At 43.5% G+C, this 25,120-nt stretch overlaps 2 protein-coding genes across 2 annotated transcripts; both read right to left on the bottom strand.

Annotated features, from left to right (window-relative positions):
* Nucleotides 1-941: 941 nt before the first annotated feature.
* LOC112241142 (zinc finger protein 135) lies at nucleotides 942-13,231 on the bottom strand. Its single transcript, XM_042317674.1, has 3 exons — nucleotides 13,078-13,231; nucleotides 12,442-12,629; nucleotides 942-6,080 (listed from the first exon to the last, which is right to left on the bottom strand). Exons 2-3 carry the CDS (start codon nucleotides 12,608-12,610, stop codon nucleotides 3,589-3,591), a joined length of 2,661 nt encoding a protein of 886 aa, XP_042173608.1. The 5' UTR covers nucleotides 12,611-12,629; nucleotides 13,078-13,231; the 3' UTR covers nucleotides 942-3,588.
* Nucleotides 13,232-17,535: 4,304 nt separating this feature from the next.
* Nucleotides 17,536-21,510, bottom strand: LOC121845775 (zinc finger protein 239-like). Its single transcript, XM_042317689.1, has 2 exons — nucleotides 20,831-21,510; nucleotides 17,536-19,164 (listed from the first exon to the last, which is right to left on the bottom strand). The coding sequence occupies exons 1-2, from the start codon at nucleotides 20,973-20,975 to the stop codon at nucleotides 18,416-18,418; spliced, it is 894 nt and encodes a 297-aa protein (XP_042173623.1). The 5' UTR covers nucleotides 20,976-21,510; the 3' UTR covers nucleotides 17,536-18,415.
* Nucleotides 21,511-25,120: the final 3,610 nt, after the last annotated feature.

The raw sequence follows: 25,120 nt of genomic DNA, 5'->3' as shown, positions 1-25,120 counted from the left end.
GGGGTTGGGGAACCCTGCCTTATGATAATATTACACTTCTCCTAACCTGTCCTTCTTGGGGTTGGGGAACCCTGCCTCATGATAATATTACACTTCTCCTAACCTGTCCTTCTTGGGGTTGGGGAACCCTGCCTCATGATAATATTACACTTCTAACCTCTCCTTCTTGGGGTTGGGAACCCTGCCTCATGATAATATTACACTTCTCCTAACCTGTCCTTCTTGGGGTTGGGGAACCCTGCCTCATAATATTACACTTCTCCTAACCTCTCCTTCTTGGGGTTGGGGAACCCTGCCTCATGATAATATTACACTTCTAACATCTCATTCTTGGGGTTGGGGAACCCTGCCTCATGATAATATTACACTTCTAACCTCTCCTTCTTGGGGTTGGGGAACCCTGCCTCATGATAATATTACACTTCTCCTAACATACATCACTTCTCCTAACCTCTCCTTCTTGGGGTTGGGGAACCCTGCCTCATGATAATATTACACTTCACCTAACATCTCCTTCTTGGGGTTGGGGAACCCTGCCTTATGATAATATTACACTTCTCCTAACATACATCACTTCTCCTAACCTCTCCTTCTTGGGGTTGGGGAACCCTGCCTTATGATAATATTACACTTCTCCTAACCTCTCGTTCTTGGGGTTGGGGAACCCTGCCTCGTGATAATATTACACTTCTAACCTGTCCTTCTTGGGGTTGGGGAACCCTGCCTCATGATAATATTACACTTCTCCTAACCTCTCCTTCTTGGGGTTGGGGAACCCTGCCTTATGATAATATTACACTTCTCCTAACATACATCTCATATTTGCCCTCTCAAGGGATACCATTTTCCTGACCTCCCTGAAAGTGTACAAAAAGGCATTGTTGTGGGTGCCATGCCAACCAACATAATACAATGTCAATGAAGAGGCATCACACAGACAGTTTGTTCTGTTTGTATTTATAATTCACTTCCAGGATACTTGGCAATATATTTTTACACACCGGTTACATCCAGATGATGACACAACAATACACTCATTGTTTACTTCTGATGTCAATCCAGACCAGCCCTTCTCCTGAGTTTAAAAAAGAATGGCTGAATTCTGTCATAATCCTACTGGGCAACAAAAAAAAAAAAACTGGTTGAATCAACGTTGTTTCCCACGTCATTTCAACCCCAAAAACGTCAAATGCGATGAAGTTGAATCGACGTGGAAAACTGATTGGATTTGAAAAAAGTATTTAAATGTTTTGGGAATTTAATTTAAAAATATATTTTGACCTAAATCCAATGACATGGTGAAATGTTTTGTTGAATTCACAACCAAATATGAATTAAAAGTAGACGTTGAACTGACGTCTGTGCCCAGTGGGATGATTCTATGGACATATGTTGTATTCAATAGGATAGCCCACAGGGCATTATTCTCTTGATGCTGTACTACTCATAAACAGGAAGGAGGCGGGGCAGGTTGTATTTCAGATCAACTTATCAATGTACCTTGTACAACGTGTAATAGGTGATCCAAATGTACCTTCTTTACACATCTCACTCATCAGTTTAAAAAGTAGGGCAGAGACACTGTTCAACAACGTAAACTGTAGGCCTATCTGACCTCTGTTACTGTGAACTGTTGTAATGGTATATGTAAATATGTTATGATACTGTAGTGATTAAAGGGGTGATCTACTGTTGTTATGATACTGTAGTGATTAAAGGGGTGATCTACTGTTGTAATGGTATATGTAAATATGTTATGATACTGTAGTGATTAAAGGGGTGATCTACTGTTGTAATGGTATATGTAAATATGTTATGATACTGTAGTGATTAAAGGGGTGATCTACTGTTGTTATGATACTGTAGTGATTAAAGGGGTGATCTACTGTTGTTATGATACTGTAGTGTTTAAAGGGGTGATCTACTGTTGTAATGGTATATGTAAATATGTTATGATACTATAGTGATTAAAGGGGTGATCTACTGTTGTAATGGAATATGTAAATATGTTATGATACTGTAGTGTTTAAAGTGGGGCTCTGCAGTTGTAACATACATTTTTAGACTTATATAAATGAATGATACTGTATATCCCTATTGATTCTTGAAAACTATTAATTTATAATCCCTCATAAGATTATTTCAACTGTCACACTCCATCAGAACCACAAAATATAAATTTGTTTTCCTCCAATGTTTGGAAACATTGTAAATGTAAACAAACCCCGTATAGCCTAAAAACATGGTTAAAATTATAATTTTGAGATCATGAATGGTCAATCCATAGCTAAAATTATCATTTTGAGATCATGAATGGTCAATCCATAGCAGATTATTTTGAGATCATGAATGGTCAATCCATAGCAGATCATTTTGAGATCATGAATGGTCAATCCATAGCAGATCATTTTGAAATCATGAATGGTCAATCCATAGCAGATCATTTTGAGATCATGAATGGGCAGTCCATAGCAGATCATTTTGAGATCATGAATGGTCAATCCATAGCAGATCATTTTGAAATCATGAATGGTCAGTCCATAGCAGATTATTTTGAGATCATGAATGGTCAGTCCATTGCTCTGTCTATGAATGTGAAAGTGGTTACACTTCTCCAGGTCCATCCCTAAGCTTTATACCAAAACAAGGGTGCCTCGCTTTGTTATTGGTTCAACTTTGGATTGGTCCTTTAATGCGTTTAGATATTGTTGTTTTGTGTTGTCTGTGCTTTACATCCTGAACAAATCACTTTGGATAAAGACTTCTGCTAAATGGAAGAAAATAAATGGAAGAAAGATGTCATGTTTTTACCATGACTAAACAGAAGCTGGGATTCAATCCGACTTTTAAAGACAATGTTCCCACTATCGCGTGTTTCTTATTCCTGGTAAATGCTGCATATGTTCACACAGTCGGAAATTGCCTTTTTAAAAGCTGCATTGTCGACAACCCACGGTCAAATGAACCTAGAACGCAGATTCTATACAGATATATTTATCACATGCTTTAGTGAATAAGAGATTTTATATAATGGAGAGCAATGGTGAGGCTTTTCCACTGTATTGTCTAACGAGCAGCACCATTGAGGACTTTCACCATTTTGAAGTAGTCAAAATGGTGGGACTTCCTGTGGGTTAAGGAAGGATGCTATAATTCCATCCAGGTCAGCAGAAGGAGTTAACCAATGAATTATAGTCCTGAGATAACATTCCATAACTGCAGGTAGCAGTAAATCACCAACCTTGGTTTTGTACCTGTTCAGATGATACACACTGCAGCACATTAGGAGGTGGTATCCTGTTCAGACTGTACACACTGCAGCACATTAGGAGGTGGTATCCTGTTCAGACTGTACACACTGCAGTACATTAGGAGGTGGTATCCTGTTCAGACTGTACACACTGCAGTACATTAGGAGGTGGTGTGTACTTTTTCAGTTGATTTGCTACCTTCCAATACACTCATGGAAGTAGAAGATATGGACTATTTTAAAAAGGAGATTGCTCTCAATGGTGCTGCCCAATCCCATACTGACACAGAAGACAGCATTGCAAAGATATGAGGTATAACTCTCCCTTCCTAGTTAGCTTATGTAGCCTCTTCCTTCACTTCTCTCTCCTCGACCTCAACTTCTCTCTCTTTTCCATCTTCCTCCTCCTCTTTGACAATCACATTGAGAATAAAGGTAGGATTCTCTCCAATATGTATTCTTTGATGTTTCTTAAAATTTCCTGAGTAATTGAAGCTCTTCCCACATTGAGTGCAGTGGTAAGGCTTCTCTCCATTGTGTATTTTTTTATGTTCCTTAAGGCTGCCTAAATTATCAAAGCTCTTCCCACAAAAATAGCAGTGGTTAGGCTTCTCTCCTGTGTGGATTCTCTGGTGTTTCTGTAGGGTATCTGCCGCACGGAAATTCTTCCCACATTGGGTGCAGTGGTAAGGCTTCTCTCCACTATGCACTATCTCATGTCTCTTTAGGTTTGCTTTCTCACTGAAGCTCTTCCCACATTGGCTGCAGTGGTAAGGCTTCTCTCCCGTGTGTACTTTTTGATGATTATTTAGATTACCTAAGGAACTGAAACTCTTCCCACATTGAGGACAGGGGTAACTCCCACGGCCAGGTAGTCTTGATGTCCCTGGGTCAACTACACTACCAGTTTTCTCCTCTTCCTCAACTCCTCTCTTTTCCTTCTCATGTACTCTCTCATGTCTCTTAAGGTTTGCTTTCTCACTGAAACTCTTCCCACATGCAGAGCAGTGGAAAGGTTTCTCTCCAGTGTGTACTCTTTGATGATTCTTTAGATTACTCGAGGAACTAAAATTCTTTCCACATTGAGGACAGGGGTAACGACCACAATCAGGTAGTCTTGATGTATCTGGGTCATCCTCCTCTTTAACAATCACATTGAGAGTACAGTCATCATCCTCCTCTTTGACAATCACATTGGGAGTACAGTCATCATCCTTCTCTTTGACAATAACATTGGGAGTACAGTCACCATCCTCCTCTTTGACAATCACATTGAGAGTACAGTCATCATCCTCCTCTTTGACAATCACATTGAGAGTACAGTCATCATCCTCCTCTTTGACAATCACATTGAGATTACAGGTAGGTTTCACTCCAATGTGTCTTTGCTGATGTTTCTTAAAGGTTCCTGAATGATGGAAGCTCTTCCCACAAAGAGAGCAGTGGTAAGGCTTTTCTCCACTATGTATTCTTTGATGTTCTTTAAGGCTTCCTGAATGATTAAAACTCTTCTCACAAAGAGAGCAGTGGTGAGGCTTCTCTCCTGTGTGGATTCTCTGGTGTTTCTGTAGGGTCTCTTCCACACGGAAATTCTTCCCACATTCGAAGCAGTTGTAAGGCTTCTCTCCATTATGTACCCTCTCATGTCTCTTAAGGTGTGCTTTCTCACGGAAACGCTTCCCACATACTGAGCAGTGGAAAGGTTTCTCTCCAGTGTGTACTCTTTGATGATTCTTTAGATTACTTGAGGAACTAAAATTCTTCCCACACTGAGGACAGGGGTAACTCCCACGACCAGGTAGTCTTGATGTACCTGAGTCAACTACACCATTACTTTCCTCAACTTCTCTCTTTACCTTATCATTGATTTTCCTCTCACCCTCCTCCTCTTTGACAATCACATTGACAGTACTGGTAGGCTTCTCTTCTATGTGTATTCGCTGATGACTCTTTAGGTTTCCGGGTTGATTGAAACTCTTCCCACAAAGAGAGCAGTGGTAAGGCTTCTCCCTACTGTGTGATCTCTGGTGATTCTTTAGATCTCCTGCAAAACGGAATTTCTTTCCACACTCAGTGCAGTGGTAAGGTTTCTCCCCTGTATGTATTCTCTGGTGTTCCTTAAGGCTTCCTGAGTGATTAAAGCTCTTCCCACATGTGGTGCAGTGGTAAGGCTTCTCTTCAGTATGTACTCGCTCGTGTCTATTAAGATTTACTTTCTCACTGAAACCCCTCCCACATGTGGCGCAGTGGAAAGGTTTCTCTCCAGTGTGTACTCTTTGATGATTCTTTAGGCTTACTTCTCTTGTAAAACTCTTCCCACAAGCAGAGCAGTGGAAAGGTTTCTCTCCTGTGTGAGTTCTCTTATGATTCTTTAGAATTCCTGCCCGACTGAAACTCTTCCCACATTGGGTGCAGTGGTGAGGCTTCTCCCCTGTATGTATTCTTTGATGTTCTGTAAGGTTTCCTGAACGATTAAAGCTCTTCCCACACTGGGAGCAGTGGTAAGGCTTTTCCCCTGTATGTATTCTCTGGTGACTTTTTAGACTTCCAAGCTGAGTGAATCCCTCCCCACATCGAGCGCAGTGGTAAGGCTTTTTTTTACTGTGTGATCTCTCGTGACTCTTTAGGTCTCCTGTCCGACTGAAACTCTTCCCACATTGGGAGCAGAGGTATGTCTTCTTTATTTTGGGAGTCTGTTTGAGTGATTTGAGGTGAGTTGGACAAATAAAACTGTCGCTACAGCAGGGTTGGGGCTTCTGTCTGCATTGTTTATGATTTCCTGATGCTGTGGGACTGGGCTTGCTGTCTGAGTCTGGGTTGGAGCTCTTTCCTGTAAGAATATGAACACATATTGGGTAAGAAACAGAAAGAGGTACAAAGGCTTTTAGGCTTAAAAATGCAGGATTTAACCTTAAATAATGGCTGAAAAACTAGTCACGGTAGCAACAACATATCCTACCAATTCCTCAAAATAGTCCAAAATAATCTCAGATCAATCAATAAATCTGTAATTAGTGTAGAGCTGTGATGTAGTGATAAAACTCCCTACACCAATCACATTTAAGACTCCCCACCAGAGACCAGGGTTCCATACCCTTCACCAACAACATTTATTAGTTCCTAAAATCACTAGCTAGCTAGCCAGCCAGCCAGCCAAGTTCCATCTCTGTGTTTGTCAATGAAGCAGGTACATTGATCAGGCAGGCCACATTAGCTCAATCAGCTTATCAAGTCACTGGCGACACATGTGCTTCAGTACCGTTTTGTTTCTTACACATTCTGGTAATAGAGAGGGAGAAAGTTGTAAGTCTGGCAGTGTTTCATAGCAAATCATGTTATAAAACAGGTCGCGGCGGGACACAAGATGTTCGTGAATGGGAATTTTGACAAGTGCCCATTTGCCCAAAACAATGGCAGACTGGAGTGATCACCAGGCCTGGAGTTTCCTGATGTTAGGGGCAAGGCCATTTGGCCTTCCAAGAGGTGCCCAATCTGCCAGGGCACCATGGCCATCTGCTAGAGCACCAAGGCCATCTGCTAGAGCACCAAGGCAATCTACTAGAGCACCAAGGCAATCTGCTAGGACACCAAGGAAATTAACCAAAATAGACAATTAAATTGATTTGAAAAGAAAAACACAGCTCTTCAGCTCTTCAGACGGGAGAGGCTGTTCATTCAGAGAGGCTGTTCATTCAGGAGAGGCTGTTCATTCAGACGGGAGGCTGTTCATTCAGGGGAGAGGCTGTTCATTCAGACGGGAGAGGCTGTTCATTCAGACGGGAGAGGCTGTTGCGCACGGCAACATCACCCACCTTGCAATCTGAGCGGAGGCAGTCAACATTGTTTAACTAGTTAACCATAAATGCTAAATGCAATTTGGAACATTTGAGCTTATAGCCTACTGCCGTGTGAACATTGCTGAGCTTATAGCCCACCCGGTTTTTCATGCAACGCGCCGACAGAAACAAACATCTCTCTGGGAAGAAGAAGGGCGGGGGTGTATGCCTTATGATTAACGAGTCGTGGTGTGATCATAACAACATACAGGAACTCAAGTCCTTTTGTTCACCTGACCTAGAATTCCTTACGATCAAATGCCGACCGCATTATCTACCAAGAGAATTGTCTTCGATGATAATCACAGCCGTGTACATCCCCCTCAAGCAGACACCTCAACGGCCCTGAAAGAACTTCATTGGACTATGTAAACTGGAAACCACATATCCTGAGGCTGCATTTATTGTAGCTGGGGATTTAAAAAAGGCTCATCTGAAAACAAGGCTCTCTAAATTTTATCAGCATATTGAATGCGCGACTCGGGCTGGCAACACTCTGGATCATTGCTACTCTAATTTCTGTGACGCATACAAAGCCCTCCGTCGGCAAATCTGACCACGACTCCATTTTGTTGCTCCCAGCTTATAGACAGAAACTAAAACAGGAAAAGCCCATGCTCAGGTCTGTTCAATGCTGGTCCGACCAATCTGATTCCACGCTTCAAGATTGCTTCGATCACGTGGACTGGGATATGTTCCGGATAGCATCGGACAATTACATTGATGTATATGCTTATTCGGTGAGCAAGTTTATTAGCAAGTCCTTCGGTGATGTGGTACCCACGGTGACGATTAAATCCTTCCCCAACCAGAAACCGTGGATTGATGGCAGCATTCGTGCAAAACTGAAAGCGCGAACCACTGCTTTTAATCGTGGCAAGGCGACCGGAAAGATGACTGAATACAAACAGTGTAGCTATTCCTTCCACAAGGCAATCAAACAAGCTAAGCGTCAGTATAGAGACAAAGTAGAGTTGCAATTCAACGGCTCAGACACGAAATGTATGTGGCAGGGTCTACAGTCAATCACGGACTACAAAAAGAAAACCAGCCCCGTCGCGGACACCGATGTCTTGCTCCCAGACAAACTAAACAACTTCTTTGCTCGCTTTGAGGACAATACAGTGCCACTGACACGGCCCACTACCAAAACCTGCGAGCTCTCCTTCACCGCAGCCAACATAAGTAAAACATTTAAACGTGTTAAAGGCCCAGACGGCATACCTAGCCGCGTCCTCAGAGCATGCGCAGACCAGCTGGCTGTTGTGTTTACGGACATATTCAATCAATCCCTATCCCAGTCTGCTGTGTCAACATGCTTCAAGAGGGCCACCATTGTTCCTGTTCCCATGAAATCTAAGGTAACTGAACTAGATGACTATCACCCTGTAGCACCCACTTCTTTCATCATGAAGTGCTTTGAGAGACTAGTCAAGGATCATATCACCTCCACCCTACCTAACAACCTAGACCCACTCCAATTTGCTTACCGCCCCAATAGGTCCACAGACAACGCAATCGCAACCACGTTGCCCTATCCCGTCTGGACAAGAGGAATACCTATGTAAGAATGCTGTTCATCGATTACAGCTCAGCATTTAACACCATAGTAGCCTCCAAACTCATCATTAAGCTCGAGACCCTGGGTCTCGATCCCGCCCTGTGCAACTTGGTCCTGGGCCGCCCCTAGGTGGCGAGGGTAGGAAACAACATCTCCACCCCGCTGATCCTCAACACTGGGGCCCCACAAGGATATGTTCTCAGCCCTCTCCTGTATTCCGTGTTCACCCATGACTGCGTGGCCATGCACGCTTCCAACTCAATCATCAAGTTTGCAGACGACACTACAGTGGTAGGCTTGATTACCAACAATGACGAGACGGCCTACAGGGAGGAGGTGAGGGCCCTCGGAGTGTGATGTCAGGAAAATAACCTCTCACTCAATGTCAACAAAACAAAGGAGATGATCGTGGACTTCAGGAAACAGCAGAGGGAGCACTCCCTATCTACATCGACGGGACAGCAGTGGAGAAGGTGAAGAGTTTTAAGTTCCTTGGCGTACCCATCAAAGACAAACTGAAATGGTCCACCCACACAGACAGCGTGGTGAAGAAGGCGCAACAGCGCCTCTTCAACCTCAGGAGGCTGAAGAAATTTGTCGTCACCAAAAACACTCAAACGTTTACAGATGCACAATCGAGAGCATCCTGGCGGGCTGTATCACCGCCTGGTACGGCAACTGCTCCACCCACAACCATAAGGCTCTCCAGAGGGTAGAGGTCTGCACAATGCATCACTGGGGGCAAACTACCTGCCCTCCAGGTCACCTACACCACCAGATGTCACAGGAAGGCCAAAAAGATCCTCAAGGACAACAACCACCCGGACACTGCCTGTTCACCCCGCTATCATCCAGAAGGCGAGGTCAGTACAGGTGCATCATAGCTAGGACCGAGAGACTGAAAAACAGCTTCTATCTCAAGGACATCAGACTGTTAAACAGCCATCACTAACATTGAGTGGCTTCTGCCAACATACAGACTCAATCTCTAGCCACTTTTATAATTAACATTTGGATGTAATAAATGTATCACTAGTCACTTAAACAATGTCACTTTATATAATGTATACATACCCTACATTACTCATCTCATATGTATATACTGTACTCTACTTCTACTGCATCTTGCCTATGCCGTTCAGGCATCGCTCATCCATATATGTATATGTACATATTCTTAATAATTCCTTTACACTTGTGTGTATAAGGTAGTTGTTGTGAAATTGTTAGATTACTTGTTAGATATTACTGCACGGTCGGAACTAGAAGCACAAGTATTTCGCTACACTTGCATTAACATCTGCTAACCATGTGTATGTGACAATACAATTTGATTTGATTTACTGCTGTGTGGACATTGCTGAGCTTATAGCCTACTGCCGCGTGGACATTGCTGAGCTTATAGCCTACTGCCGCGTGGACATTGCTGAGCTTATAGCCTACTGCCGCGTGGACATTGCTGAGCTTATAGCCTACTGCCGCGTGGACATTGCTAGCTTATAGCCTACTGCCGCATGGACATTGCTGAGCTTATAGCCTACTGCCGCATGGACATTGCTGAACTTATAGCCTACTGCCGCGTGGACATTGCTAGCTTATAGCCTACTGCCGCATGGACATTGCTGAGCTTATAGCCTACTGCCATGTGGACATTGCTGAGCTAATAACGTGAAAATTGTAACTAAACGTTCTGATCAGCCTCATTACTATTAAATGGTGTTTTGATGTACAGTGGTTGGATTCATTTGGGATCTATCACCCCACAACTGTCCCAGAGTCTGGTTTGGAATATTTACTTCTCGCACAGAACAACAAGCTGACCAATAGAAGAGGTCAACCTTTGAACTATGGGGGGGTATAGTACATTGACGTAGTAAAAGCAGCAGCCTGTTCGTTACTCATCTTGTTCGCTGACAAGCTGACCAATAGAAGAGGTCAACCTTTGAACTATGGGGGTATAGCACATTGACGTAGTAAAAGCAGCAGCCTGTTCGTTACTCATCTTGTTCGCTGACAAGCTGACCAATAGAAGAGGTCAACCTTTGAACTATGGGGGGGTATAGTACATTGACGTAGTAAAAGCAGCAGCCTGTTCGTTACTCATCTTGTTCGCTGACAAGCTGACCAATAGAAGAGGTCAACCTTTGAACTATGGGGGGATAGCACATTGACATAGTAAAAGCAGCAGCCTGTTCGTTGCTCATCTTGTCGACCAAAAAATGGACATTTCTTCTAACATCTTCAATATGCGTCTTGGAATCCGATAAGACCGTTGCAGCCTAGCCCGATGTGTCGGTCTTCGCTAGCAGCCTAGCCCGATGTGTCGCTCTTCGCTAGCAGCCTAGCCCGATGTGTCGCTCTTCGCTAGCAGCCTAGCCCGATGTGTCGCTCTTCGCTAGCAGCCTAGCCTGATGTGTCGCTCTTCGCTAGCAGCCTAGCCTGATGTGTTGCTCTTCGCTAGCAGCCTAGCCTGATGTGTTGCTCTTCGCTAGCAGCCTAGCCCGATGTGTCGCTCTTCGCTCTTTGCAAATAGTCTGCGTAGCCATTTGATTAGCTGTTCGGGAGTCTTATGGCTTGGGGGTAGAAGCTATTTAGGAGTCTCTTGAACCTAGATTTGGCGCTCTGGTACTGCTTCCTGTGTGGTAGCAGAGAGAACAGTCTATGACTAGGGAGGCTGGAGTCTTTGACAATTTTTAGGGCCTTCCTATGACACCGCCTGGTATAGAGGTCCTGGATGGCAGGAGACTTGGCCCTGGTGATGTACTGGGCCGTACGCACTACCCTCTGTAGTGCCTTGCGGCCGAGCAGTTGCCATACCAGGCAGTGATGCAACCCGTCAGGATGCTCTCGATGGTGTAGCTGTAAAAATCTGATGACCCATGCCAAATCTTTGTGTCTCCTGTGGGGAATAGGTTTTGTCGTGCCCTCTTCGCGACTGTCTTGGTGTGCTTGGACCATGTTAGTTTGTTGGTGATGTGGACACCAAAGGAACTTGAAGCTCTCAACCTGCTCCACCGCAGCCCCGTCGATGAGAATGGGGGCGTGGCTCAGTCCGCCTTTTTCCTGTAGTCCACAATCATCTGCTTTGTCTTGATCACATTGAGGGAGAGGTTGTTGTCCTGGCACCATACGGTCAGGTCTCTGACCTCCTCCCTACAGGCTGTCTCATCGTTGTCAGTGATCAGGTCTACCACTGTTGTGTTAGTGGGGGACGATTGGAATCCAAACACAACCCTCATGTACGTCATGATGACCTCAGTTAGACAAATCTCACAACTGTTTTGGAATATAGTTTATGACCAAAATGATCCTACTTACACTTTGGTCAATATTGAAAGTGGAATAAATGTTTGACTAATATCGATGCCACAGAAGCCATTTTCAACCAGAGAAGTTGGTTTTTGATTTAAGTTGCTCTTTAATTTTGTTGGGATGTCAGCCAGAGGGCTGGTACATTAGCAGAGCATTGAAAGAAAGGCTTTTTACAAGGGTCTTGTTGCTTTGAATCACACAGTGATAACACAAATGAAATATATAAAATAGTATAATGTTTGGGGATAAAGCTATCTGTCCTCCCTCCCTACAAAACACAGCCTGAACTCAAGTCAAAGATTATGCAAGTCTTCCATTTTAGTCCTTCAGCAGACGCGCTTAACCAGAGCGACTTGCAGTTAGTGCATCCATCTTAAGTAGGTGAGACCACCATATTTCTCAATCATAGTAAGTACATGTCTCCTCGATAAAATAGATATCAGCAAAGTCTGTGCTCGTGGGAAAAGACAGCCAGAACTCACCCGAGTCACAGTTTTCTTCCTCCTTGATTTCTCTCTCCTCCTCCTCTTTCACAATCACATTGAGCTCCAGTGTTTGACCGCAGTCCTCCAGCTTCACTGACACCACCTCTGGACCCTGTTGTGAGCTCCTCTGGGCCGGATCACCACAGCCAGGACCCGGCTCAGACATGGTCGGGCTGGAGGTGGATCTAAAAGAGGAGACCTCAACAAGTTCAGGATGATTTTTCACAGATGGATCTTTCGTGTGATTGCTACAGAAAAGACAACACAAAATGATGTAACGTTTGCTAAACGAGCTAACCACAGCGTAAATCGGTAGCCATTAGCAACGGTTGGTCCAGCTAATTTAGCTAGCTAGCTAATTCCTCGCTAAGTCATTTTGCTCACAATGAGACGTTAGCTGGCTCCCAAAAGCAAGTCACACTTAAACCATTACCCCGAACTGTAGTTAACTAACTAACATTAGCTATAGTAACAGATCGGAGGTTGTAACTAGCGAACTATCTAGCTGACTAATGGCTAACTTGCTGGGGGAAAAACAATAACAAAGACAGGCCGCGGAAACCAGTGCAGATTCAGGGACTGCGTTAGTTTACAAACCCAACTACAAGGTCACATTTTAAAAAATGTAAATACCTGAACAGTTACTTTTCTGTAATTGTTTGGCTGTAAATGGAAATTATGAGATCCTGTGAGAGCAATCAGAATCGTTCAAATGTATTATTCTATATGGTATAAACACATCTGTTTGACGGGATCGTCTTCTTCGATGTGGTTTAACGGCGGGTGGCATCCAACACATGTTGCAATACCGCCACCTACTAGACTGGAGTATAACACCCTTATAGTTTGCTTTTTTTTTTTTTTTTTTTTTTGTTAACAAATGAACAAATACCCTACCATCTAACCCTACACTAATTAAAACCCACCACCCTACTCCACTAAATCTATGTAGTCGTCTCTCAGGCCAACAGCCTGAAAGGACACCACCACTCAACACACCCTGTAACTCTTATGATGTCAAACGTCATTCAACCAAATACTTCTCTGCAGCTGCCACCACAACTTCAATTTCATTCTAAAAATCCAATCTTACTGAAGCATACATAACTCCTCAGCCTATCCCTCTGTACTGGTACAGATCTACTACTAACACCACTCCTCTCAGGATCCCTCCCTCTGTACTGGTACAGATCTACTACTAACACCACCCCTCTCAGGATCCCTCCCTCTGTACTGGTACAGATCTACTACTCACACCACCCCTCTCAGTCCCTCCTCTGTACTGGTACAGATCTACTACTAACACCCCTCTCAGTCCCTTGCCCCTCTGTACTGGTACTGATCTACTACTCACACCACCCCTCTCAGGATCCCTCCCTCTGTACTGGTACAGATCTACTACTAACACCACCCCTCTCAGTCCCTCCCTCTGTACTGGTACAGATCTACTACTAACACCCCTCTCAGTCCCTCCCCCTTGACCCATCTTCCTCTACTTTCTTCACTGCCTCAGCATATGACAACTGCTGCACTATTCTAACCCTGGAAACCTCAACCTGCCTCTCTCTCACTGGACATTTCTGACCCCCAGCCTCATGGGCACCCTTACAATAAACACATACCGCAGGTAGGCTAGTGGTTAGAGCATTGGGCCAGTAACCGAAAGGTTGCTAGATTGTTCTGCCCCTGAACAAGGCAATTAACCCACTGTTCCCCAGTAGGCCGTCATTGTAAATTAGAAATATTTCTTAACTGACTTGCCTAGTTAAATAAAGGTGAAATAAAAAAAAGCCCATATAAACACATTGAATAATGCTGTATTACCAAGTGGGCAGATGTTGAAGAGAGTGAAACCTCTTGCAGCACCTGAGTGGTGCAGCGGTCTCAGGCACTGCATCAGAGTGCTAGAGGTGTCACTACAGACACCTTGGTTCGAATCCAGGCTGTATTACAACTGGTCGTGATTGGGAGTCCCATAGGGTGGTGTACAATTGGCCCAGGTTTGGCTGGTGTAGGCCGTCATTGTAAATAATAATTTGTTCTTAACTGACCTGCCTAGTTATATAAAAGTTAATTGAATAAATATATATAGGATTTGAAGACATTGGGGTCTTAGCCCAAACCCAGTAGGGGAGTCCGGAGGCATTCTACCCCGACAAGAAAAATAAGCTAAATGCATGAATTTGGTGCACTTTGAGATTAACTTGGAGAGATTAGATATTTTTTCAGGTAATTTTTCACCTTCCCACCTGCCACAGCAGAAACGACCAATTACAGGAGCTACTATGGGTCTCTCTACTCTGGAAAACTATCTACTCTTTACTCTACAGCATATTGCCAAAAAGACTTCAAACACAGACTCTGGCTTGTCTAATGAGCCAATCTGATTGCAGTAAACGTCTGGGATATTTTACTTCGGCTCATGAAACACGGGACCAACACTTGACATGTTTCATTCATATTTTTGTTCAGTGTAATTAGAATCTATAGAGAAGCTTGAAGTGATACCTGTTACTGTCCTCAACCCACCTATATTCTCTCTCCATCTGCACTCGTCTGACACTTTCTCTGTTGTCTTCTCTGGTGTCTCTCTCCATCTGCTCTCTTCTGACACTTCCTCTGTTCTCTTCTCTGGTGTCTCTCTCCATCTGCCCTCTTCTGACACTTTCTCTGTCTTCTCTGGTGTCTCTCTCCATCTGCCCTCTTCTGACACTTTCTCTGTCTTCTCTGGTGTCTCTCTCCATCTGCCCTCTTCTGACACTTTCTCTGTCTGTTCTCCATCTGCCCTCTTCTGACACTTTCTCTGTTGTCCTCTCCATCTGCCCTCTTCTGACACTTTCTCTGTCTTCTCTGGTGTCTCTCTCCATCTGCCCTCTTCTGTCACTTTCTCTGGTGTCTCTCTCCATCTGCCCTCTTCTGACACTTACTCTGTTCTCTTCTCTGGTGTCTCTAAATCTGCCCTCTTCTGTCACTTTCTCTGTCTTCTCTGGCATCTCTCTCCATCTGCACCCTTCTGTGGGGGCACAACTACAATTGCTTTAGAGCCCTAATAAAACAAGGTCGATTGGTCTTACTGCTGTTGAAATGTACAAAATAAAGTATCTGAAATGTAGCTGTATACATCACCAACCGTTGTTTTATATCAAATCAACGCTTGTCTACTTTAGAAGGCTACACAGTGTTGGTCCTATACTAGTGCGACATTCAACATGTAAAACAAAATGGAAGTCTACCCGTGTAATGATAGCAGAGTGAACGTTTGTCTACTTCTTTCAGTAGGCTACACACGGTGTTGGCCCTATACTACTGAGACATTCAACATGTAAAACAAAATGGAGGCTTATCTGAAATGTTATTTTCACTAAATTTGCAAACATTTCTAAAAACATGGTTTCAATTTGTCATTATGGGTTAGTGTGTGTAGATGGGTGAGAGAAATGCTTTTTTTAATCCATTTTGAATTCAGGCTGTAACACAATGTGGAATGGTCAAAGGGTATGAATACTTGCTGAAAGACTGTAGGCACTGTATTTAGAACAATACAAGAAAACCATAGAGACACAAACCATTCACATGAAGGCCAACCAAATGGAATGATGAATTCAATTAACAATGGTCTCTTAACGGTCTCTCCCCTCTTCAGTGTTATCAAATCCTCTCAGATCTACACAAGTACATGGGGTGCAGGGCTTAAGGGACGATTTGGTATTGGAGCCACCTCTTCTTTCCTAGTCTGACCTTGGAATCTTGGTCCTCCAACCTTCCTTTGGAGGGATTATAAATGCCGGCCCTTGGTCTCTGAATCCAAACCCTTCTGCCACACATCTACCAACATGTCTCTGATCTTACATTGAGCCTCAGCTCGACCCAGTGGAGCATCTATTGATTCATGTTCTATCACCCTTTTGGCTATTTGATCTACGAGTTCACAGAATCATTACAAACCACAGTTTGACCTTTTGTTCTGCCAGCAGCACAAACAATGACATCACTCTCATATAATGCGTTTATTTACCTTAACTTTATCAGGCAGGTCAATTAAAATACACATTCTTGACACCTTATTTCACAAAAAAAAAAAAAAACATTTCTATTAAAAAAACTTCAACATAAAAGCCTGAATTTCAACATCAATAACTGATTCAAAAGATTCCATTTTAATCAATGGCCACCTTTATTGTGCTAATAAGAAAATGCAATAAGTTACTTATGGAAAAAAATTGCTTCAAAGACAACTTTTTAGGACCAATATTGAAAAATACAATGTTGAAATATTGGGCTGCAGGACCTGTCTGTAGGCCCTGTCTGTAGGACCTTGTCTGTAGGACCTTGTCTGTAGGCCCCTGTCTGTAGGCCCCTGTCTGTAGGACCTTGTCTGTAGGACCTTGTCTGTAGGCCCCTGTCTGTAGGCCCCTGTCTGTAGGCCCCTGTCTGTAGGCCCCTGTCTGTAGGCCCTGCCTGTAGGCCCTTGTCTGTAGGCCCCTGTTTGTAGGACCTGTCTGTAGGCCCTTGTCTGTAGGCCCCTGTTTGTAGGCCCCTGTCTGTAGGCCCCTGTTTGTAGGACCTGTCTGTAGGCCCCTGTCTGTAGGCCCCTGTCTGTAGGCCCCTGTTTGTAGGCCCTGTCTGTAGGCCCCTGTTTGTAGGCCCTGTCTGTAGGCCCCTGTCTGTAGGCCCCTGTTTGTAGGCCCCTTCTGTAGGCCCTGACTGTAGGCCCCTGACTGTAGGCCCCTGTCTGTAGGACCCTGTCTGTAGGACCCTGTCTGTAGGCCCCTGTCTGTAGGCCCCTGTCTGTAGGCCCCTGTCTGTAGGACCCTGTCTGTAGGACCCTGTCTGTAGGACCCTGTCTCCTCAGTTAAAGTGGGTTGGAAATAATTCATTAAGGTCTCTACTAAGCAAATATGTTTCGTTTTTGAGAGGGACTGTGTCGTATTCATCCAGCAGCACTTCGTGTTCTGCCCCCCTCCATTGTCTCCCCCACCCCCCGTGCAATGTATATGGAATACACCAGGGCCAGTAGAGAATTTAAAAACAACTTTACTTCCTGTCTCAGGTAAACTCAGGGTGAAAAACACAAATATGTTTTTAAAGGGGACTGTGTCATATATATATCCAGCAGCACTTTGTTCTCCCACCATAGAGGTGGACAGAAGGCTCACAGGCAGTCCACCATAGAGGTGGACAGAAGGCTCACAGGCAGTCCACCATAGAGGTGGATAGAAGGCTCACAGGCAGTCCACCATAGGTGGACAGAAGGCTCACAGGCAGTCCACCATAGAGGTGGATAGAAGGCTCACAGGCAGTCCACCATAGAGGTGGATAGAAGGCTCACAGGCAGTCCACCATAGAGGTGGATAGAAGGCTCACAGGCAGTCCACCATAGAGGTGGATAGAAGGCTCACAGGCAGTCCACCATAGAGGTGGATAGAAGGCTCACAGGCAGCGCCGTTGAGGGTTTTCAACACTTTGTTCTCCCACCATAGAGGTGGATAGAAGGCTCACAGGCAGCGCCGTTGAGGGTTTTCAACACTTTAAAGTAGTCAACTGGGTGGGGACTTACTACTGATTGATTGATTGACTGAGGAAAAAACGAGCACCGAGTACAACCCAGTGGATAACACGTTAAAGCGAAACTCACTCGTCTCTAACGTGGTCCCTTATGCGTTTAGGAAGGATCACAGAATTCCATCCAGGTCAGCAGGAGGGGTCAACCAGTGAATTATATGGAGCTGACCTTCCATAACTACAGCTGGCAGTAAATCACCAATCTTGGCTTTGTACACTATCAAAGTAGGTGGTGGTATGTACCTTCTGGAGTTGATTTTCTACCTTCCAATACACTTATAGAAGTAGAATAGACATAGAAGAGACATTACTTTAAAAGATAGCCCTCAATGTTGCTGCCTATGCCCTGTCACAGAAGACAGCATTGCAAAGGATAGGAGGTGTGCCTTTACATTCCTATGGAGTTAGCTTATGTAGCCTCTTCCTTCACCTCTACCTCAACTTCTCGCTCTTCTGCCTTAATGTGTCTCTGTTCGCCCTCCTCCTCTTTGACAATCACATTGAGAGTACATGTAGGTTTCTCTCCAATGTGTCTTAACTGATGATTCCTTATGTTTGTTGCCCAACTGAAACTCTTCCCACAAAGTGTGCAGTGGTAAGGCTTCTCCCCTGTATGTACTCTTTGATGTTCCTTAAGTACTGAATAATAATTGAAGCTTTTCCCACATTGGGTACAGTGGTAAGGTTTCTCTCCACTATGTACTCTCTCGTGTCCCGTAAGTTTTACTTTCTCACTGAAACTCTTCCCACATTGTGAGCAGTGGTAAGGCTTGTGATTTTTCTGATGAGTCTTCAGGTTTCCTAACTGACTGAAACTCTTCCCACAAAGAGAGCAGTGGTAAGGCTTCTCCCCAGTATGTACTCTTTGATGGTCCTTAAGTCTTCCTGAATGATTGAAGCTCTTCTCACACTGGGAGCAGGGGTAAGGATTCTCTCCAATGTGCATTCTCTGGTGAGCCTTTAGCTTGCTTGGTGTCTGAAAACTCTTCCCACATTGACGGCAAAGGTAAGTCTTATTTATTTTGGGAGTTTGTTGGTGTGATTTGTGGCGAGTTGGATAAATAAAACTGTCGCTACAGCAGGGTTGGGGCTTCTGTCTGCGGTTTCCTGATGCTGTGGGACTGGGCTTGCTGTCTGAGTCTGGGTCGGAGCTCTTTCCTGTGAGAATATAAACACATATGGGGTAAGAACCAGAAAGAGCGGAAACAAAGGCTTTTGGGTTTAAAAATGCAGGATTCAACATGAATTTGGTGGGATGTGAGCTGGAGGGCGTGTACATTAACAGAGCAATAAACAGACTTTACAAGGGGCTTGTTGCTTTGCATCACACAGAGATAAATTACAATGCATTGCACACTGGTGAGTACTGGACAGTCATTTGTTTTGGCGCTCATCCTCCCACATTCAGAAGCCTGAGGGTTTATACTACAAAGCAGGATCAATGAGTTTAGCCAGCTAACTTGCCTAAATATTCAGAAATAACTTTAAGCTTGATATTGACATGGTCTAATTTGACTTTGAGTAAAGCCAGTGTGTCCATGTATGAGGATGACTCAACACTACACACGTCAGCTACCACAGCGTCTGAAATGACAGCAACACTTAACATAGAGCTGCAGTTAGTTTCAGAATAGGTGGCAAGGAATCAAAAACCAAAAGCATTGTATTTGGGACAAATCATTCACTAAACCCTAAACCTCAACTAAATCTTGTAATGAATAGTGTGGAAATCGAGCAAGTTGAGGAGACTAAACTGCATGGAGTAACCCTGGATTGTAAACTGTCATGGTCAAAACACATTGATACAACAGTAGCTAAGATGGGGAGAAGTCTGTCCATAATAAAGACCTGCTCTTCATTCTTAACAACACTATCAACAAGGCAGGTCCTACAGGCCCAAGTTTTATCGCACCTGAATACTGTTCAGTCGTGTGGTCAGGTGCCACAAAAATGGACTTCGAAAAATTGCAATTGACTCAGAACAGGGCAGCACGGCATTCGCAAAAAAAGCACTGTCATTGCACCAATGTGTACTTAACCCTAAACATCAATGCCTTTCTTAAAATCACAACACAAGTATATATTTTTAAACCTGCATATTTAGTTAATATTGCCTGCTAATATGAATTTCTTTTAACTAGGAAATTGTGTCATTTCTCTTGCGTTCATTGCACACAGAGTCAGGGTATATGCAACAGTTTGGGCCGCCTGGCTCGTTGCGAACTAATTTGCCCGCATTTTACATAATTATGACATAACATTGACGGTTGTGCGATGTAACAGGAATATTTAGGCTTATGGATGCCACCCGTTCGATAAAATACGGAACGGTTCCGTATTTCACTGAAAGAATTTAAAAACGGATACAAATACACCGGATTGAACAGCTGGGACTGTGACGCAACAATCATAGACACGTGCTTACACACATGTACACGTGTATTTTGTGTTGTAGATACGTGGTAGTGGAGTAGAGGCCCGAGGGCACACGCGTAATTTGTTGTGAACTCTCTTATGAATGTGTTGTAATGTTTTAAAAATGTGTAACTGCCTTCATTTTGCTGGACCTCAGGAAGAGCCAAGGCAGCAGCTAATGGGGATCCATAATAAATACAAACTTGCCTAAATATTCAGAAATAACTTGAAGCTTGATATTGGCATGGTCTAATTTGACTCAACCCAAAACACACATACAAGTTTAGATTTCTTAATGTACCAGAAAATCAACTCTAATGTGGTGTTGTTTATCAAAATTAGCTGGTTAACTCATTGATCCTGATTTGTATAGCGCTCTAAAACAAAGATGTTGTTAGCTTGAATTTACCCGAGTCACTGTTTTCTTCCTCCTTCACAATCACATTGAGCTCCAGTGTTTGACCGCAGTCCTCCAGCTTCACTGACACCACCTCTGGACCCTGTTGTGAGCTCCTCTGGGCCGGATCACCACAGCCAGGACCCGGCTCAGACATGGTCGGGCTGGAGGTGGATCTAAAAGAGGAGACCTCAACAAGTTCTGGGGGATTTTCACTAACCTTGATCGTGGGATAGTTCCAAAAATATATATGTAGCTAAAATAGCTAACAACTCATCCCGTCCAACAGGGATTAACACAAACCGGTAGGCAATTAGTTTAGCAACGGTTGTGGTCAAGATAATTTAGCTGACTACCTAGCTAGTCGCCAGCTAGCTTATTCCTCGCAAGACATTTTACCCACAATGCAATGATAGATGACTAAATATAAAATAAAAGACACACTTCAACTCTGACTGAATCTAGTTAGCTAGCTACACAAACGGGTTGGATTGGAGTGCTAGTTTGGATAACAACAAAGCCAGGCCGCGGCAACCGCTAACGATTCACGGAATGCGTTAGTTTACAGACCAAATTTAAAAGCTCACATTTAAAATGTTAGCAGTAGGCTACTTGATACTGATTTCCTTTGGCTACGTGTTTGGTTGATGAGATCCAGTGAGAGCGCAAGCAGAATCAATCATCCACCTGCGTCTCGACATCAGCGTCTAGTCAGCAACATTAATGAAGTATTTCCGGGTCACGGAATTTCGGAAACTTTCAAAAATAAAAGTCCCCCCCATGTAATAGTAGAAAAGTGTCAATAACCCGTATTTAGTTGTGATATAGAAAAAAGTGTCTAAACGCTAGGGATAGGGGAAAAGTGTTAGGGGAAAAGTGTCTAAACGCTAGGGATAGGGGAAAAGTGTCTAAACGCTAGGGACAGGGGAAAAGTGTCTAAACGCTAGGGATAGGGGAAAAGTGTGACACCCATCAGGCCCCCGAGCCCAGACCCGGTATATGAAATACATATTGGCTGGTAGAGTGAAAACTATGGCGCTGCACTAGGGAATCCTCAGTAGGGTCTGTAGAATGTATATAAGGTACCATTTCAAGGGAGACTCAATTATATGGCGTGTTGCTGGCCTTCTACTCCACCCAATCCACTGTACAAAACATTAGGAACACCTGCTCTTTCCATGACAAAAACTGGTGAAATAAATCCAGGTGAAATTTGACACGTGTAACCTTTATTTAACTCGGCAAGTCAGTTGAGAACAAATTCTTATTTTTCAATGACGGCCTACATAGACTGGTGAAATAAATCCAGGTGAAACCAGGTGAAAGCTATGAAGCCTTATTGATGTCACTTGTTAAATCCACTTCAATCAGTGTAGATGAAGGGGAGGAGACAAGTTAAAGAAGAAATTTGATGCCTTGAGACAAATGAGACATGGATTGTGTACGGAGCATTCGGAAAAGTATTCAGACCCCTTGACTTTTCCCACATCAATTTACACATAATACCCCATAATGACAAAGCAAAAACAGGTTTCTAGAAAATTTTGCACATTTATTAAAACTAAAAAACATAAATAATACATTGACATAAGTATTCAGACCCTTTACTTAGTACTTAGCACCTTTGGCAGAGATTACAGCCTCAAGCCTTCTTGGGTAAGACGCTACAAGTTTGGCACACCTGTATTTGGGGAGTTTCTCCCATTCTTCTCTGCCGATCCTCTCAATCTCTGTCAGGTTGGATGGGGAGCATCGCTGCACAACTATTTTCAGGTCTCTCTAGGGATAGGGTCGATCGGGTTCAAGTCCGGACTCTAGCTGGGCTACTCAAGGACATTCAAAGTCTTGTCCCGTTGCCACTCCTGCTTTGTCTTGGCTGTGTGCTTAGGGTTGTTGACCTGTTGGAAGGTGAACCTTCAACCCCGGACTGAAGTCCTGAGTGATCTGGAGCAGGTTTTCATTGGGATCTCTCTATACATTGCTCCGTTCATCTGTCCCTTGATCCTGACTAGTCTCCCAGTCCCTGCCGCTGACAAACATCCCCACAGCATGATGCTGCCACCACCATGTTTCACCGTAGGGATGCTGCCAGGTTTCCTCCAGACGTGACGATTGGCATTCAGGCCAAAGAGTTTAATCTTGGTTTCATGAGACCAGAGAATCTTGTTTCTCATGGTGTGAGAGTCCTTTAGGTGCCAACTCCAAGCGGGCTGTCATGTGCCTTTTACTGAGGAGTGGCATCCTGTCTGGCCATTCTACCATAAAGGCCTGATTGGTGTAGTGCAGCAGAGATGGTTGTCAGTTTGGCCGGGTGGCCAGCTCTAGGAAGAGTCTTGGTGGTTCCAAACTTCTTCCATTTAAGAATGATGAGGCCACTGTGTTCTTGGGGACCTTCAATGCTGCAGAAATGTTTTGGTACCCTTCCCCAGATGTATGTCTCGACAGAATCCTGTCTCGGAGCTCTATGGACAATTCCTTCGAGCTCATGGCTTGTTTTTGCTCTCTCATGCACTGTCAACTGTGGGACCTTATATAGACAGGTGTGTGCCTTTCCAAATCATGTCCAATCAATCAACAGGTGGACTCCAAGTTGTCGAAACATCTCAAGGATTAATATTTATGTAAATAAGCTATTTCTGTATTTTATTTTTAATACATTTGCAAAAATGTCTAAAAACCTATTCTCGCTTTGTCGTTATGCGGTATTGTGTGTAGATAAAGAATGCTCCATCACCCAAAGGACATCCAGCCAACTTCACACAACTGTGGGAAGCATTGGATTCAACATGGCTCAGCATCCCTGTAGAACGCTTTCGACACCTTGTAGTGTCCATTACCTGACAAATTGAGGCTGTTCTGAAGACAAAAGGGGTGTAACTCAATATTAGGAAGGTGTTCCTAACTTCGCATACCTATAGAACACTTTCGACACCTTGTAGAGTCCATTACCTGACAAATTGAGGCTGTTCTGAGGGCAAAAGGGGTGCAACTCAATATCAGGAAGGTGTTCCTAATGTTCTGTAGACTCAGTGTACATATGGTGTCATTTCATGGGGCACTGGATAATACAGTGTTGCTGGACTAATTATTATTATTTTAACATCATTTTAACATTATGCCCTATAAAAAGCTGCAGAAAAGTTTATCCCCGGACTTTTATTTTGAAATCAAATTCCGAAAACCTGAAGTCTTAATGTGGATAGGATACAGCTAGTGTGTTGCTGCCATGACCCCCTAACCCTGCTGACTGTGTCTGGTCTGGATTAATGGAGCACTGCCATACCTGTTTGTGAGTGTCATATCAGCTGTTGTAGTTGTGCATGTTTTGGCCATCTGACAGATACATCACTTTTTTTTTAGTCTGTGGCTGAAAATAGGGAGTTTTTGCCCCAGTCCCACGTATGGGTAACTGCATAGCTGTGCTGCGTTCTTTTTGAAGAATCTCAAATATAAGAAATATTTTGATTTGTTTACACTTCTTTGGTTACTACATGATTCCATATGTGTTATTTCATAGTTTTGGTGTCTTCATTATTATTATTATACAATGTAGAAAATAGTAAAAATAAAGAAAAACCCTGGAATGAGTAGGTGTGTCCAAACTTTTGACTGGTACTGTATGTGTATATATATATATATATATTTTTTATATATATATTTTTTTAAATTTTTTATTGTTGGCTGTTTTGCATGTTATTTTGGCATTAATACATGTCACATTTGTTTGCAAACAATGTAAAATAAATAAAACATTGAGATAATAAATAAAACATTGAGATAATAAAGCCACATACAAACTTGGTCTCTTTTTTTGCTTTCTTGAGTAAGGCAGCTCCAAAATGCAAGTGTTTCAGCCTAGCTCAGTGCCTTCTTTGGTCGTGGGACAGTAATGTTCTCTAGTTGCTCCGTGATTGGCTCAGTGTTCTGTCACTCATGGGGACACTACGTCACCGCAAAATCTACGGGTAGAGCTCGAAAATTTGATTTTGATCTAACTGTATTAAGCGTTGATCTAACTTTATTAAGCGTTGATCTAACTTTATTAAACGAGCACCACTCTTTATTCATCAGACATTCACCAGAGTAGCCTCTTCTCTGGGCAGATGAACGAGTAGAGAAGAGACTGTGTGTAAAGTAGATCATCCTACACAGGCCTGCAGTGTGATGTTATATTATTCCAACAATTAATGTCTGGCATCTTTTAATCTTGTGATTTATCATCACCATGCTACGATACTGACTTTTCATGGACAAAGACAATCTACCAACATCATCCACCTTCAATGAAGAAGAAGATTACAG

Source organism: Oncorhynchus tshawytscha, unplaced genomic scaffold (assembly GCF_018296145.1).
Source record: "Oncorhynchus tshawytscha isolate Ot180627B unplaced genomic scaffold, Otsh_v2.0 Un_contig_3872_pilon_pilon, whole genome shotgun sequence".
NCBI lineage: Eukaryota > Metazoa > Chordata > Actinopteri > Salmoniformes > Salmonidae > Oncorhynchus > Oncorhynchus tshawytscha.
This window is presented reverse-complemented; position numbering and strand designations above follow the sequence as displayed.

Excerpts from the sequence above, each read along its gene's own strand:
- LOC121845775 (XM_042317689.1), bottom strand. The coding sequence starts at position 20,975 with ATGTCTGAGCCGGGTCCTGGCTGTGGTGATCCGGCCCAGAGGAGCTCA. Across the intron at positions 19,165-20,830 it reads GGAAGAAAACAGTGACTCGG|GAAAGAGCTCCGACCCAGAC; the intron begins GTAAATTCAAGC and ends ATATTCTCACAG.
- LOC112241142 (XM_042317674.1), bottom strand. The coding sequence starts at position 12,610 with ATGTCTGAGCCGGGTCCTGGCTGTGGTGATCCGGCCCAGAGGAGCTCA. Across the intron at positions 6,081-12,441 it reads GGAAGAAAACTGTGACTCGG|GAAAGAGCTCCAACCCAGAC; the intron begins GTGAGTTCTGGC and ends ATATTCTTACAG.